Source organism: Sciurus vulgaris (assembly GCF_902686455.1).
Source record: "Sciurus vulgaris genome assembly, chromosome: 7".
In the NCBI taxonomy this organism is placed as follows: domain Eukaryota; kingdom Metazoa; phylum Chordata; class Mammalia; order Rodentia; family Sciuridae; genus Sciurus; species Sciurus vulgaris.
Window position 1 is genome coordinate 154718348 of NC_136467.1, and position 15915 is coordinate 154734262.

Consider the following 15915-nt stretch of genomic DNA (forward strand, 5'->3'; position numbering starts at 1 on the left):
CTCATATCAGATAATGTGGACTTCAAGCCAAAGTTAGTCAGAAGAGATAAAGAAGGACATTTCATTCTGCTTAAGGGAAGCATAAATCAGCAAGATATAATAATCATAAACATCTATGCCCCAAACAGTGGCTCATCCATGTACATCAAACAAATCCTTCTCAATTGCAGAAATCAAATAGACCACAACACAATAATACTAAGTGACTTTAACACACCTCTTTCCCCACCGGACAGATCTTCCAAACAAAAATTGAACAAAGAAACCATAGATCTCAATAACACAATCAATAATTTAGACTTAATGGACATTGATAGAATATACCATCCAACGAAGAGCGAATACTCTTTCTTCTCAGCAGCACATGGATCCTTCTCTAAAATAGACCATATATTATGCCACAAAGCTACTGTTAGCAAATACAAGACAGAGATACTACCTTGTATTCTATCAGATCATAATGGATTGAAATTAGAAATAAATGACAGAATAAAAAACAGCAACTATTCCAACACCTGGAGATTAAAAAATATGCTATTGAATCATGAATGGATAATAGAAGACATCGGGGGGAAATAAAAAAATTCTTAGAGGTAAACAAGAACAAAGATAGAAAGAAGAACAGAGCAACACCAAAAGTAGTAGAAGACAGGAAATAGTTAAAATCTGAGCTGAAATCAATGAAATTGAAACAAAAGAAACAATCGAAAAAACTGACAAAATAAAAAGTTGGTTCTTTGATAAAATAAACAAAATTGATAAACCCTTAGCCACATAACAAAGAGAAGGAGAGAGAAAACTCAAATTTACTAAAATTCGGAATGAACAAGGAAACATCATGACAGACATGATTGAAATACAAAACATAATTAGAAGCTATTTTGAAAATCTATACTCCAACAAAATAGAAAATCTTGAAGATATCAATAGGTTTCTAGAGACATATGAATTCCCTAAACTGAACCAGGAGGACCTACACAATTTAAGTAGATCAATTTCAAGTAATGAAATAGAAGAGGTCATCAAAAGCCTACCAACAAAGAAAAGTCCGGGACCAGATGGGATCTCAGCTGAGTTCTACAAAACCTTTTTTTTTTTCCCCCCTGGTGCTGGGGATTTGAACCCAGGGCCGTGTGCTTACAAGGCAAGCACTCTACCAACTGAGCTATATCCCCAGCCCTTCTACAAAACCTTTAAAGAGTTCATTCCAGTACTCCTCAAAGTATTCCATGAAATAGAAGAGGAGGGAACCCTCCCAAACTCATTCTGTGAAGCCAATATCACCCTGATACCTAAGCCAGATAAAGACACAGGAAAGAAAATTTCAGACCAATATTCTTAATGAATATCGACACAAAAATTCTCAACAAAATGTTAGCAAATCACAAACAAAAATATATTAAAAAGATAGTGCACCACGATCAAGTGGGTTTCATTCCAGGGATGCAAGGTTGGTTCAACATCCAGAAATCAATAAATGTAATTCACCATATCAAAAGACTTAAAGTCAAGAATCACATGATTATTTCAATAGATACAGGAAAAGCATTTGATAAAATACAGCACCCCTTCATGCTCAAAACACTAGAAAAAATAGGGATAGTAGGAACATTCCCTAACATTGTAAAGGCCATCTATGCTAAGTCCATGGCCAATATTATTCTAAATGGTGAAAAACTGAAAGTATTCCCCCTAAAAACTGGAACAAGGTAGGGATGCCCTCTTTCACCACTTCTATTCAACACTGTCCTTGAAACTCTAGCCAGAGCAATTAAACAGACCAAAGAAATTAAAGGGATACGAATAGGAAAAGAAGTCAAACTATTCCTATTTGCTGATGACATCATTATATATTTAGAGGAACCGGGAAATTCCACCAGAAAACTTTTAGAACTCATAAGTGAATTCAGTAAAGTAGCAGGATGTAAGATCAATGCTCATAACTCTAATGCATTTTTATTCATAAGTGATGAATCTTCAGAAAGAGAAGTTAGGAAAACTACCCCATTCACAATAGCCTTGAAAAAAATAAAATACTTGGGAATCGATCTAACAAAAGAGGTGAAAGACCTCTACAATGAGAATTACAGAACACTAAAGAAAGAAATTAAAGAAAACCTTAGAAAATGGAAAGATCTCCTATGTTTTTAGATAGGCAGAATTAATATTGTCAAAATGGCCATACTACCAAAAGTGCTATACAGATTCAATGCAATTCCAATTAAAATCCCAATGACATACCTCACAGAAATAGAGCAAGCAATCATGAAATTCATCTGGAAGAATAAGAAACCCAGAATAGCTAAAGCAATCCTTAGCAGGAAGAGTAAAGCAGGGGGTATCACAATACCAGAACTTCAATTATACTACGAAGCAATAGTAACAAAACGTCATGGTATTGGTACCAAAACAGACAGGAAGATCAATGGTACAAATAGAGGACACGTACAGACACCCAAATAAATACAATTTTCTAATACTAGACAAAGGTGCCAATAATATGCAATGGAGAAAAGACCAGCCTGTTCAACAAATGGTGCTGGGAAAACTGGAAATCCATATGCAGCAGAATGAAACTAAACCCCTATCTCTCACCCTGCACAAAACTCAACTCACAATGGATCAAGGACCTTGGAATCAGACCAGAGACCCTGCAGCTTATAGAAGAAAAAGTAGGTCCAAATCTTCAACTTGTTGCCTTAGGATCAGAATTCCTTAACGGGACTCCCATAGCACAAGAAATAAAAGCAAGAATCAATAACTGGGATAGATTCAAACTAAATAGCTTTCTCTCAGCAAAGGAAACTATCAGCAATGTGAAGAGAGAGCCTACAGAGTGGGAGAAAATCTTTGCCACTCATACTTCAGATAGAGCACTAATTTCCAGAATATATAAAGAACTCAAAAAACTCTACACAAAGAATACAAACACCCAATCAACAAATGGGCTAAGGAAATTAACAGACGCTTCACAGAAGATCTACAAGCAATCAACAAACATGTGAAAAAATGTTCACCATCTTTAGTAATAAGAGAAATGCAAATCAAAACTACACTAAGATTCCATCTCACCCCAATTAGAATGATGATTATCAAGAATACAAGCAACAATAGGTGTTGGAGAGGATGTGGAGAAAAAGGTACACTAATACATTGCTGGTGGGGTTGCAAATTAGTGCAGCCACTCTGGAAAGCAGTGTGGAGATTCCTTAGAAAACTTGGAATGGACCCATCATTTGACCCAGCTATCCCACTCCTTGGCCTATACCCAAAGGACTTCAAATCAGCATACTACAGAGATACAGCCACATCAATGTTCATAGCTGCTCAATTCACAATAGCCAGACTGTGGAACCAACCTAGATGCTCCTCAATTGATGAATGGATAAAGAAACTGTGGTATATATATATACAATGGAATATTACTCAACTATAAAGAATAATAAAATTACGGCATTTGCAGGCAAATGGATGGAGTTGGAGAATATCATGCTAAGTGAGATAAGCCAATCTCAAAAAAGAAAAGGACGAATGATCTCGCTGATAAGCTGAGACGACACATAATGGGGAGTGAGAGGGAGGCAAGAATGGAGGAAGGAGGGACTGTATAGAGGAAAAAGAGGGGTGGGGGAGAAGGAAAAAAATAACAGAATGAATCAAACACCATTACCCTATGTAAATGTATGATTACACAAATGGTATGCCTCTACTTCATGTACAAACAGAAATGAGATGTACCCCATTTGTTTACAGTAAAAATACATTTAAAAAAAAAGAAGATGCCATATTTCCCTCAATGGCAGTTGATACAGCTATGGACTTGTTAAAAAAAATAATTCTGCTGTTACAAATTCAAAAAAAAATAATATTATGGCATTTGCAAATAAATGGATGGAATTGCAGAATATCATGCTAAGGAAATAAGCCAATCCCAAAAAACCAAAGGCCAAATGTTTTCCCTGATAAGTGGAGAATGATATAATGGGGGTGGGGAGTGAGAGAAGAATGGGGGAACTTTAGATTACGTAGGAGGAAATAAGAGGGAGGCGGGTACAAGGGATGGCGGAATGAGACAGACATCATCACCCTATGTACATGTATGATTACATGAATGGTGTGAATCTACATTGTGCACAACCATAGAAACGAAATGATGTACCCCATTTGTGGACAATGAATCAAAATGCAGTCTGTAAAAATAAAATAATTTAAAAAAAAATTGAAGAAATGGAACAGTTTATTACTTTGTTACACATTGTATACATGTACCGATTTACCATTAGGTAGCCCATAAAGATATACTGTCTCACTTAAAAAATTTAGAAGGTGATTTGCTTTTTCCTATTCACCTCACAACTTTTTAAATTTGTTCATTGTGAGCAGTGAACTGGTATTTCACGTAGATGCCGTGTGTTATATAAAGGAAATGATACTTGCATGGTTTTAAAACAATCTGATTAGTCTTTATATGCCACACTAAATTTCTTACTTTTATATTTAGACATTTGCCCATTTAAAAAAAGTTGCAATGTGATATTGGGATTTTTCTAATTTTGCCAAATGAATAAGAAATTTATCCCAGATCTATCCTTTTTCCACAGCAATGAACTATTAGCTCCATAATATATGCTAAAGTATTACATCAACTTTCACTTTTTTATTTTTAATGATTAAAACTATTTTAATATATAAAACTCCTTTTCATAGTCATTCAGAGGTAATATTACACCTATTCAAATTGCTGTTTTAGGTATTTTGGCACTACTGATGGAAAGGTTCTGTCACTGTCACTTCTCCTTCTAATTTTTCCCACAGGCGTTCTTTGTATATTAAGGAAGAAAATTACTCGTGGTGATTCCTTAAGGAGTGAGAAAACACAGAAAGCTGTTTCTTTTCATACAAGAGGAAAGCAGGAGCAGTGGAGCCAGAAACAGGTAAAACCCCCTCATGGACACAAAAACATACTTGACCTATAAACAAATAAAATTCTTTATTTACAGTACATTTCTCTTGGGGTTATCCACTCCCCCACACACTTGAAAGCACATTTAAACTACTCTTTAAGAAAACAGTACTTTTATTCACTTCTCGTAAAATAGTTCCATCTTACAAGTAGCAAAACTAAAAGGTTATTCCTCTTTATGTATTTATTTTTCTCTTAGGAAAAAAGATCCATGCTGCTATAAAACTGATTTCAATGATTATCAAGTCTAACTTTCCCTCTGTTGGCAACATACAACTACACCACTAATCTGCAAAGAGGGGATTTTAAATCAGAAGGTTTCATTTACGGCTTACAAATTACGTAGTATCAAGTCTGATGCAGGACAGCTGTCACCTTCCTAATAGCACACGATCACGGCTTTTTCCTTTGAGATTATCTGGATTTGTGAAATATGGTAAGAGATCCAGACCCAAAAACTCAGTAACTTTTTTTTCTTTTGATGACTTTTTAAAATCATTGCTATTTTGGTGCTTGATTGAAAAGTACTATGAAGGTCAGCAGTCCTGGGACCAAGTGGCCCCTGGTGGGAATGCAGCTGAAGCTATGAACCCTGACAGAGCTGGCAGGATCTGGGCCCTCCCCTAAAGAGCCTCACAGATGAACACACGCATGCTTTCAACAGACATTAATATTTAACTTGGTTGGAAACCTGAGAACATAATCTATATGATAAAATCCTTTTTTTCCCCCTGAAACCATTTTCCAGTATATTAAATTCCTCTATATGAAACCTACCTTTCCAGATAGGTGGAAATGGAACCTGCAAAAATTCAGAAGACTGCTCAAAACATTTACATCTGCATTTGAAAACATCTCACAAGATCACATCTAAATTGCACAGAAGACCCCAGTGATCACTAGGAAATCTACCACAGTCCAGTTTTTCCAACCCAAGGAGGTCCAGACTTCGGGGAACAATGTGGCCCTCTTCTGCTGCTGCTCTGAAAAATATCCGATCAAAACGAAGCTTACAAGTGGCAGATATCCCAAGATTAGAGTTCACCTGTGTGTCCCATGTGTACTGGCAATGCTTAGGTTTGCCCAAAAACTCCCAGACATCCAAGATGTTGTCAGGTAACCCGCCACATTTAGTAACCTGAAAAGCAGAAAACCGTAAAATTTACATTATCTTTTTCTTATTATTTAAAAAAGTGTGTGTCTGCTATTATCATATCTATGTGGAGCATTTTAAACCAGAATGCCAAAAATGATTTATTAATGCTTAAATGTGATATAACTAGAAACACTATAAGCAGCATAATGTTGCATGGTAACACACAGATAATATAAAAATATTGAGAGAGCTACAGAGGTTTGAAGTATGTCCCTTCTCTTCTGCCACAAACAGGTGCCTAGTTCTGGGTGTCAGATAAAACTCAGAAGGCTGAACACTTATGGTTTCAGTTATTACTGTTCATTTTTAAAAACTGAACTCACATGAAAAGAAGGAAAAAACTATAAATTTAGAAGTAGAGCATTTATATGTTTTAAGTATACTAACAAAATTGAGCTTTCTCCCATTCAAATCCAGGATTTAAATTTTTTTTGTGGCCTGGGCAAAGATCAGTAATAGAGTACATATGCACCAAACGAATAACTAAAAGTAAAATTTTGTGTGGGATAAAACAGACTATACAATGTTTATCAATGGAGCTGTTTTCAAGGGCACAATTCTTTGTGATTAAGTATATTCACACTGTTGTACAATCAGCAGCAGCATCTACCTCCAGAACCTCCTCATCCATATGGAATTCTATTTCCATTAATAACACTAACTGCAAGTTTCTTTATCTTCCCAATCCTTGGCAACTATCATTCTACTTTTTTTCTCTATGACTGTGACTAGTTTAAGAAATTCATATAAAAGAATAATGCAATAGTTTTAACTTTGTTGACTGGCTTCATTCACTTAGCATAATGTTTTTAAGATTCATTTGGGTTGTGGCAGGTGTCAAGCTTCCCTTTTTTTTAATCTTTTTATGGCACTGGGAACTGAACCTGAGCTACCACTGAGCTACACCTGGAGCATCCCCAACCCCTTTCTAAGACAGGGTCTTGCCAAGCTGCCAAGGCTGGCCTTGAATTTGCAATCTCCTGCCTCAGATTCCTGAGTCACTTGAGATTACAAGCACACACCGCTGCAACTGGCTAAAATTTCCTTCCTTCTTAAGGCTCAATAATATTCCACTGTATGTATATACTGCCTACAATTACACTTGGGTTGCTATTATCTTTTAGCTATTTTGAATAACTTTGCTATGAACATGGATATACAATATCTGTATAAGTCCTTCCTTTCACTTCTTCTAGGTAAATATCTAGAAGCACAATTCTAAATCATAGAGTAATTCTACATTTAATTTTTTGAGGTCCTAAAAAATTGTCTCAACTAGCTAAGGGGAAAGAAACTTTCAGTCCTGGCTTCAGTGATGGCAGGAAAAGGGGGTTGATAATTATGATGACACATCGATTTAAGATTTCTGTGTAGAAATACACCACTACATTCTGTTGTTAGTCATTAGTGTGACTGAATATCTTTCATAGTTATTAAACCTCAAATTTCTAAAGTGTGCAGAATATAATGTGAAAAAATTGGGGGACTGCCTTTAGCTCAGTGGTAGAAAGCATTTGCCTTGCATATGTGAGGCCCTGGGTTCAATTCCCAGAACCACTAAAAAATAAAAATCAAAACAGAACTTCAAAAGACAGAGGATTAGGGACAACTAATATGGTCAAATCCGTTCTTTTCGCCGTGCAATGAGGGATGATGCAAATAAACTCAACCTTTCCTAAATTCTTCTAAACATTATTTTCTCTATACACCTCTTGTTAAATTTCACATATATATAGTTTTATGTTACCTATTTCACATGCAGTATTTTTCTTCACTAATGAGAGTCTCTCCTACCCCTAGGTCTGTATATATTTGGCAAAATCTAAAAAAGTATTTGCTGCCTTGCATTTACAAGGTGATGTACACATTTTGAGTGACTAAAGGTACTAGTTTTAACAGCTTTGATCAAAGGAACCTTAGTTAGTTTCCACAGCAATCTCTTCACAAACACTGAACTGACTTGTTACTCACTTCTTGATCCCGTAAATTTGTATCTCCTGCAAATATAACCGTGGCTGATTCTGGAGCCTCTTGCATTTTCTTTAAAACCATTTTTAACTGACTTATTCGTTCCTTGGCATGCCCTCTGGTGCTCTCCAAATGGGAAGTCATAAGATAAAGATCATTTCCAGACAAACTCACCTGCAACAGGACACACAATTATCATTAAAATGACCAATGATCACTAATGCTGAACCATGGTAGCAAAATTACAGACTACTCAATCAACTGGTTAATATTTTCTAGATAAACTGTGTAATCAACACTATCCCTCTAGATCAAGAAGTGCACGGTAGTAACCCTGGCACAAGAAGGCCGTCTAGCGAGTGCAGACCCTGCACAGGGCACCTCCACTCAGCCCTCCCAGCCTCCAGACCGTCTGTAGTGCACTCCTCTAGATTCCCTGCACTCAGGACAGACTGCTGCTACTAAAGCCGCCAGACTGAATTACTGAATTAAAACAGCTATTTCTCTCTGAAGCCAAAAGTTATTTTCAAGCACAGATGATCCTTATTTATAGGTATTCAAAAAACGTCACGTAAGCTGGGTGTGGTGGTGCACACCTACAATTCCGGTAACTTGGGAAACTAAGACAGGAGGATCACAAATTCAGGGCCAGCCTGGAGAACTTGTCTAGAAAATTGGAAGGAAAAAAAAGAAGGGTATGTGAGTGTGTGTCACTCACGCACTGGGGATGTACCTCAGGGCTAGAGCATTCCTGGGTTCAATCACCATTACTGAAAGTAAATAAAAAGTCACTTAACTGAATGAGAACTGTAAGAGAGTGGCCAGCACCCTGACAGAACAGGTTCCTGCTCAGAAGGTATGAGCCGCCTACGAAAATAAAAAGTCTGAAATAATCAACAGAAGATTAAACACGAAGCCAAAGATTAGATATAAAAAGTGGAGCAACTGATGGGTATTCCAGTCCTGATAGGAACTGGAACTGAACAACTGAAAAAGGGCCCAATTCTTTATTTAGTGGGGAGCACATCAAACGGAGGGATAAAACTCCTCCCTTCAGTGGGAGGAGTTTTGTTTCGGTGCTTGTTTCCCAGTGTGGCAGGGGTCCTGCAGTAAACAGGGTGGCTATAGCCACGTTGGCAGGCTACACCCATGTCAGGAAGGCTGTGCTTGAACTTGAGTGGTGAGCTAAGACAGGGTGCCACTTGAATCAGGAGTTCTCAAACCAGTGGGTTCCGAAAGGGGAGTTCCTAAGACCAGGCTTTCCCTGTTTAGGGTTCCAATATCACTCAGTTCACACAGACGGCTCTCAGCAGAGAACCTTTTGCACTTAAGATACTAACAACATGGATCTGTCATTACCCTAAGGTTTGCAGAACCAAGTACAGTTCTTTCATGTAGGATTCATGCCCTTCTACAATCTGGACCACACCTACTTCTCAGCCTCCTGTACACTACCCGCTCGTGCCCTCTGCACCCAGCTGAACAGAAGGCTTGTCCACGCCTGTACACACACCTCCTATAACTCCCAATGTTAGTGCCTGGTGATTTAGTCATTTCTTCTTTCTCTAAACTTACACACAATACCACTTACAGCTCTTCTGGGGCAAATATGCCTTTCTTGTATTTTAATTACTATATATACAATCTTTCCCTTACTAATCTATAAACTGTATGAGTGCAAGACCTATTTGATTCACTTTTGCAAGTCTCACAGAGAACAGAGTCGAATGGAAATACACAAGTAAAAACATTCCTTAAGAAGCAAACGTGCAATGTTGGCAAACTCTAATATTTTCAGAAAAACATCTAAGAGGTTAAGAATTCTATTTTTACAAGTCTGTCTATATTTAAAATTTATGCAGAAATCTAACAAAGCTCTTTAATACTAAAAGACTTATCTATATAGAACGAACAAATTTTTCTGTAGTGTTTTTAAAACGTTTTCTAAAAAAAAGACAACATCGTGGGACTTTTAAAAAGTCTATTCTTAAAAAAAAAATCAAACTTAAATGACTTACATGCACACACAAAAGGTTTCTCATCATTTTGGTACTTGGAAAAGGAATAATCTCTTGGCTTTTTAATTTCACTCTTGATTTCTTCAACATTATAGCTGTGAAATATCCTTCTTCATGACCTTCAAATGTGTGGGGGGAAAAATCTTAGTTTACCACAAGTTTCTTTACTTAAGATTTTATAACAAATAATATATTTAAATGGATCTAAATCTTTAAACTATTATTTCAAAATAGTTCATGGTCAATCAAATCTATGCCTACCTATCCCATTCCAATGTTTAATCAGAAACATGGAAGAAATATAAAAATAAAAATAAATAGGCCTGGGGGTGTAGTTCAGAGGTAGAATATCTGTTTAGCAAGCGCAAGGCCCTGGGTTCAATCCCCAGCAAAAAAAAAAAAAAAAAAAAAAAAAAAAGAGAGAAAGAAATGCCCTTAAGTGTTATGGGTGGTTAACTTAATGCCAATATCAAATAAGATTATTTGAAAAATTTCTGACACAGAGTAGATGAGACTAGAAACAAGGATTAAGTGAAAGTGCGCCTACTCAGGAGAGGGCACCTCAGCTGCCCCTTCCACTGGCCTCCTTCTAGCAAGAAGGCAAAATGAGCACACCCAGAAGACAGAGCTAAAGAATTCACTCTTCCTATTTTGTTTTTCTTGAGATGAGGTCTCAGGTTGAGCTATGTTGACCAGCCTAATCTTGAATTCCTGACCCCAGCTATCCTCCTGCCTTAGCTGGAACTACAGGCATGCGCTACACACCTGGTTTAAGAAGAATTTTTCTTAAGGCAACTGAATGGTCTCAGGTTAAAGGCTCCTATACAGTGACACACTGACAATTGGGGATTCCCGCCCACCTCCTACAACAAGCAATTGGCTCCAAATGAATCTTTCCCTCATCTCTGGTGAGGTGTGCTGTCCAAACTTGCCCAGGATATTAAGCTGCAATCAGTTCTTTAGTACCTGGCATTTAACTGAATCAAGAGCCAAGGATATCAGACATTTAAGTATCGGGTCTAAGAGGACATAACTGACACCAAAACAGATCACCAAACTAGATAAGAAGGAAGGTAAGGCACACAGATTAAAACCTAAAACAAACAACAAGAAGAAAGATGTTCTCAGAAATAAGCTACTGTATTCATTAACCAAGAAGGTTCATAATAAAGACAGACATTCAGTGAAATTAAAATAAACATACCCCAAGTTAAGACAGTTGGATTGCCTCCACTGTAAACTAGAAGACACTAAGGCAATGTCTTCAAAGTTCAAGGGGAAATGACTGCCTACCCAGAAATCTACATCCATCCTATCTGTCAATCAACTGTATGAGGCTGGAACATAGGCATTTACAAATATTCTAGTATTTGAAAACGTGAATACTACTTCTTAGAAAGTAATTCAAGGAACTGGTTCCAAAAAGATGAGGAAGTAAACTGAGGAATAGCAAAGCATGGGATTCAGAAAAGAAGAAATCCAAAATAAAAGAGACAAAAAGAACCCTCCATAACATGAAAAAAGAAGTTCCACAAAGAGAGGGACATACAGAGATTGAGAGAGATTCTTTTCCTTTACAATTATGGATTCAAGAGTAAATCAGAATTAAATACTGCATACTAGGTGAAAGCAAAATTTTAAAAAACCCAGAAAACACTGAATATGAAAACCAGGAAATATGTCCAAGTGCTACTTGAAACATTTAGCAAAAACAAAATAAATGGGAAATTTTAAAAAAACAAAATAATTCAGGGCAAAATACTAGAAAAAGAAAAAAATTAAAAGAAATAAAGACTTTGAAAAAGCATAACCACAATGTGATTATCACACTTAAAATTTTTAATCATTGTGCTTAGGGTGTGGCTCAGTAGGAGACCACGTGCGCAGCAAGCATGAGGCCCTGGTGATATCCCCAGAGCACATAAACATATTTAAGTGAATTCCCCCCAAAAACAGCCGGTGTCTCAAACTGCAGTATTTTACATTTTTCAAAAAAAATCATCCATTTCAACTACTTTTTCACATTTAACCTTAAGCTTTATACAATATTCTCCTATAATTCTTTGAATGATCCTGTACCTTATTTTTCTAAAACTTACTTGTGCTTTTTCTTTTCTATACTCCATTAGGTTAACTTTAAATTTGCTCTATCTCTTTAATCTTTTTTTTTTTTTTTTTTTGTATCAGGATTGAACCCAGGGGCACCTAACCACTGAGCCACATCCCAGCCCTTTTCATTTTTTTATTTTGAGACAGGGTCTCGGTGAGTTGCTTAGGACCTTGCTAAATTGCTGAGGCTGGCCCAAACTTTCCATTTTCCTGCCTTGGCCTCCAGAGTCGCGGGGATCATAAATGTGTGCCACCCTGCCCGGCTCTTTCATCTGTTTTTCAAAGGAAAAGACAAATTAAACAACAGGAAAAGTGTTACCTGTAATAATCTCGTAATTCCTTGTTCTCTTCTTTAGATAGCTATAATATGGGGGAATGACCTCCTGTAGAAATATTACATCTGGGTTGTACCTAATTAGAAACATCAATTGAATGTAAACACTAGGCATACCACTCATTTTTAGCTACCTCAAGGAAGGAAATTCTACAATGTAAGAAACATAAAACGCTACCCTCCAGGTCACTTAATATCCAACATTTATGCTGACCTTTGAGTGATGATAAAATAGAAAGATCTCTGCTACTTAACATATAGTGCTATTATGGTCAGATTAAAAAGTACAAGGGCCAGGGATGTGGCTCAGAGGCAGAGCACTTGCCTAGTATGTGTGAGGCTCTGGGTGTGATCCCCAGCACTACAAAAACAAACCACACCAAAAAACATGGAAGGACTGAAAAGAGAAACCACCATATTGAGAGCCTATAGTGATCCTATGCTTTAATAGATGCTTTCAATGTTTCTCTGTCAATTCTCTTAAAACAGTGGGAAAACTAAGCTCCAGAGAACTTAACTGGTTTGTCCAGGTCACAAAACTGGTACAGAGTAAAAACAGATCCTTGAAGTTTTAATTTCAGAGCAGTAATTACACACAAAGTTCACTGTGTAAAATAATTCTAGAAGGCTTCTAATAAAGATTGGTATTGTAATGTACAAAGCTGCTCTCTCCCCACCCTATCCGGTGCAGTCATGTCCCCACCTCCCAACTACTGTCAGTCTGTGAACATCCTAGCTAGCTATTGGTTCATCAGTCAGCTTGCAAGTATCCTTCTCTGTTATTGGTCCCCTGTTAGCCCAGGGGGATTCTTAAAGATAGCTTCACTGCCATCTTCTCTCTTGCTTTTCTGTCCTACTCACTTGCTTTCTTTCTCCTCCTTGCTTGCCACTCTCTCTAGCGCGCACCCTTTCTCTTTCCCTTTCTTTTCCTCTCAATTTCTCTCTTACCCTGCAGGGAGACACTCTGTCTGCTTAATAAACTCCCTTATGTGATTTCCCATGTCCGGTGTGGTTTTTGTGGGATATCTTACAGGTATTCCCTCTCTATCCCAACTCAAGATGCTGTTCTTAGAGACACTCACCTAGAAGTTTCTCCTCAGAACTAGACTTTGACCTTAAGCCTAATTCTAAAGTTCACAACCCTCAGCTGTCATTCCATAACTATATAAGACACATTATCACAGTAAACAATCAAGCATAAATGATACTTACAAAGTTAAGTAGGAACACACCCCACGAGCCCTCTCCTGCAGGCTGTTCAGATCCAACCCATCAATATTCCAGGTAATGAGAGAGAACATGCTGCCATCTTCTTGCTGAGTATTTTCAGACGGGTTGATTTTTGAACTCGTGGAATCAGTTGTTTCTTCACTGGTTAGGTCAACGCTAGCAAGATCAGAATATAGAACATTTCAAATAATCTATAAATTAAATTATTTTGTATTTGTAGCCCTTATTTTGCAGATATACACTGAGAATCCCTAATTAGATAATTCAAAATTCTGCCCCCAGACTGAAACAATTTTGGTTCTAAGCATTTCAGATAAAGGATATTCAATCTGAAAATTAATTAATTAATTTGTTTATTTATTTGTAGAAAAAGGTTTTCTAGCTTTGCTAGCAAAGGAGCAGCACAGGGGACTCCTGTCACAGAGGCTGTGATTCTGCCCATCAGGGGGTACAGGTTTTTTAAAGAGGTGACTCAAAGGCTACATTCCAGTGTTCTGTCTGGAGTTGTAATTCTCTTGCTAATTTGAGAGATAGTCATTTCTGAGGTCTTCTAGTACCATCTCCAAAGTCTGAATTACTTTGTTCCTGTGGTGGGTGTGTGCTCAGGGACAGTAACTCTGACTAGGATGGGGAAACAAGGTAATCCTATTTCCCTGAGATTAGGGAGGGGGAGAGATTAGGGAGGGGCAGGGAGAGAGAAAAAGGAAGAAAACTGTCCATTTTAAAAATAAGTCAAATAACAGACAATGACTCAGAAAAGAGTTTGCACTATGAATAGTCAACAGTACAGGTTATCCAGAGTAGGAAGAACTTCATACATGCTACACGCACTAGCTGAGAGCCTATTACGCGCCAAATATTGTGTTAGACTTTGGGAAATCAATAATAAATAAAACGGATACTGTCTTTACCAAACGTGCAGTGCAGTAGAAGTATAAAATACTGAATGGCAATCAAGAGTATGGTCTGAGTTATGACACGAATCATCCAAGATGCTATACAAGAGTACCTAAAAGGGGAAGTGTATCCAGACTTGGAAGGTCAGGGAGTTTTCTTGGAGGTATCATGTGTAAACTGGGTCCTTAAAGAGAATTTTTAGTAAACAAAGGAGAAAGAGAAGGTCCCAAGCGGAGGTAATAAAGAAAAACAAAAAATGGCCCACTGGAATAAGTGAAAGGTAGACGTCTGAAATTTTTCCTGCAGTAGGAAAAAGAGGTTGGCAGGTGAACATCCTGGAATGATAGGGAGAGCGATAACAGGACTTACAAGGCAAATGGACTTGATTCCACGAGCAACAGAGCAGGAACTGGGGACAGAGCACTGAAATAAACGGAGAGAGTGGATTGAAACAACAACAAAAATCTGTTCTGGCTGGCCAGCGGAAATGAAATGAACAGAGCAAGGAGACTTCAAGTGACGTTTCTGCAGGGAGAAGAGCGGCACGGACCCAACCCGGAGCCACGCCCTGGCCACTGTTATTCTGAAACAGGGCCTCGCCAGCTTGCTGAGGCTGGCTCTGAACCGCGAGCCGCGGGGAGCTCGAGCTGCACCACCACGCGCGGCGAGTGGCCGCGCTGCTTCCAAAGCTCGCATCCTTCACGCGGGCCTGCGGCCGGAGCCCGGCGCAGTGGGCAGGCACGTCACCGCGGACACTGGGCAGCCTGGGTCACCGGCCACACACTCGGGCAGGGGCGTGGCTCGGCGGTGCCGGCCCGTGCGGCGGGTCCCGCCCCTCGGCCCGGCCGCCCGCCCGCTCACCAGGCCTGGGGCTCCGCGGCGACCCCAGGGCGGTCCTCGGCGCGGTCCTCCACCGGCGGCTCGAAGTAGGCGTTCAGCGCTCTCTGAAAGGCAAAGGCACAGGCTGCAGCGGGTGCGCGCGCGACGCGGGCCGGCGCGGGCGGAGGCGGCCTCGCGTACTTCCATCTCCCAGTCGTTCTCGGCCAGGTAGCACTGGGCCACGCCGGCGTCGCAGCGCGCCACCGAGGCGAAGTCCTCGCACAGAAGCCGCCGCCGCTTCCCCTCCGGTTCGCCCTCGTCCCGCGCCGCTGCCAGGGAGCCCCCCGGCTCCATCGCCCGCGCCGCCCGCCGACCGTGCGCGCTCTGCGCAGGCGCCGCCGTGCCGGTGCTCCCGGTCCGC

General features: G+C 39.1%; 1 protein-coding gene across 4 annotated transcripts; it reads right to left on the reverse strand.

Annotated features, from left to right (window-relative positions):
• Positions 1–4287: 4287 nt before the first annotated feature.
• On the reverse strand, positions 4288–15859 carry TDP2 (tyrosyl-DNA phosphodiesterase 2). 4 transcript variants are annotated; one of them, XM_079147564.1, is made up of 8 exons: positions 15696–15859; positions 15537–15619; positions 15045–15098; positions 13761–13934; positions 12534–12625; positions 10106–10224; positions 8091–8261; positions 4288–6101 (listed from the first exon to the last, which is right to left on the reverse strand). In XM_079147564.1, the coding sequence occupies exons 1-8, from the start codon at positions 15846–15848 to the stop codon at positions 5820–5822; spliced, it is 1128 nt and encodes a 375-aa protein (XP_079003690.1). In that variant the 5' UTR covers positions 15849–15859; the 3' UTR covers positions 4288–5819. The 4 variants fall into 4 exon arrangements, with proteins under 4 accessions (XP_079003690.1, XP_079003691.1, XP_079003692.1 ...); XM_079147567.1 differs by having other exon boundaries at positions 5871–6101; positions 8080–8261; XM_079147565.1 differs by lacking the exon at positions 15045–15098.
• Between the last annotated feature and the right edge of the window lie 56 nt (positions 15860–15915).

Excerpts from the sequence above, each read along its gene's own strand:
- TDP2 (XM_079147564.1), bottom strand. The coding sequence starts at position 15,848 with ATGGAGCCGGGGGGCTCCCTGGCAGCGGCGCGGGACGAGGGCGAACCG. Across the intron at positions 15,620-15,695 it reads AGAACGACTGGGAGATGGAA|AGAGCGCTGAACGCCTACTT; the intron begins GTACGCGAGGCC and ends TTTGCCTTTCAG. Across the intron at positions 15,099-15,536 it reads GCCGCGGAGCCCCAGGCCTG|TGCTCTGTCCCCAGTTCCTG; the intron begins GTGAGCGGGCGG and ends CGTTTATTTCAG.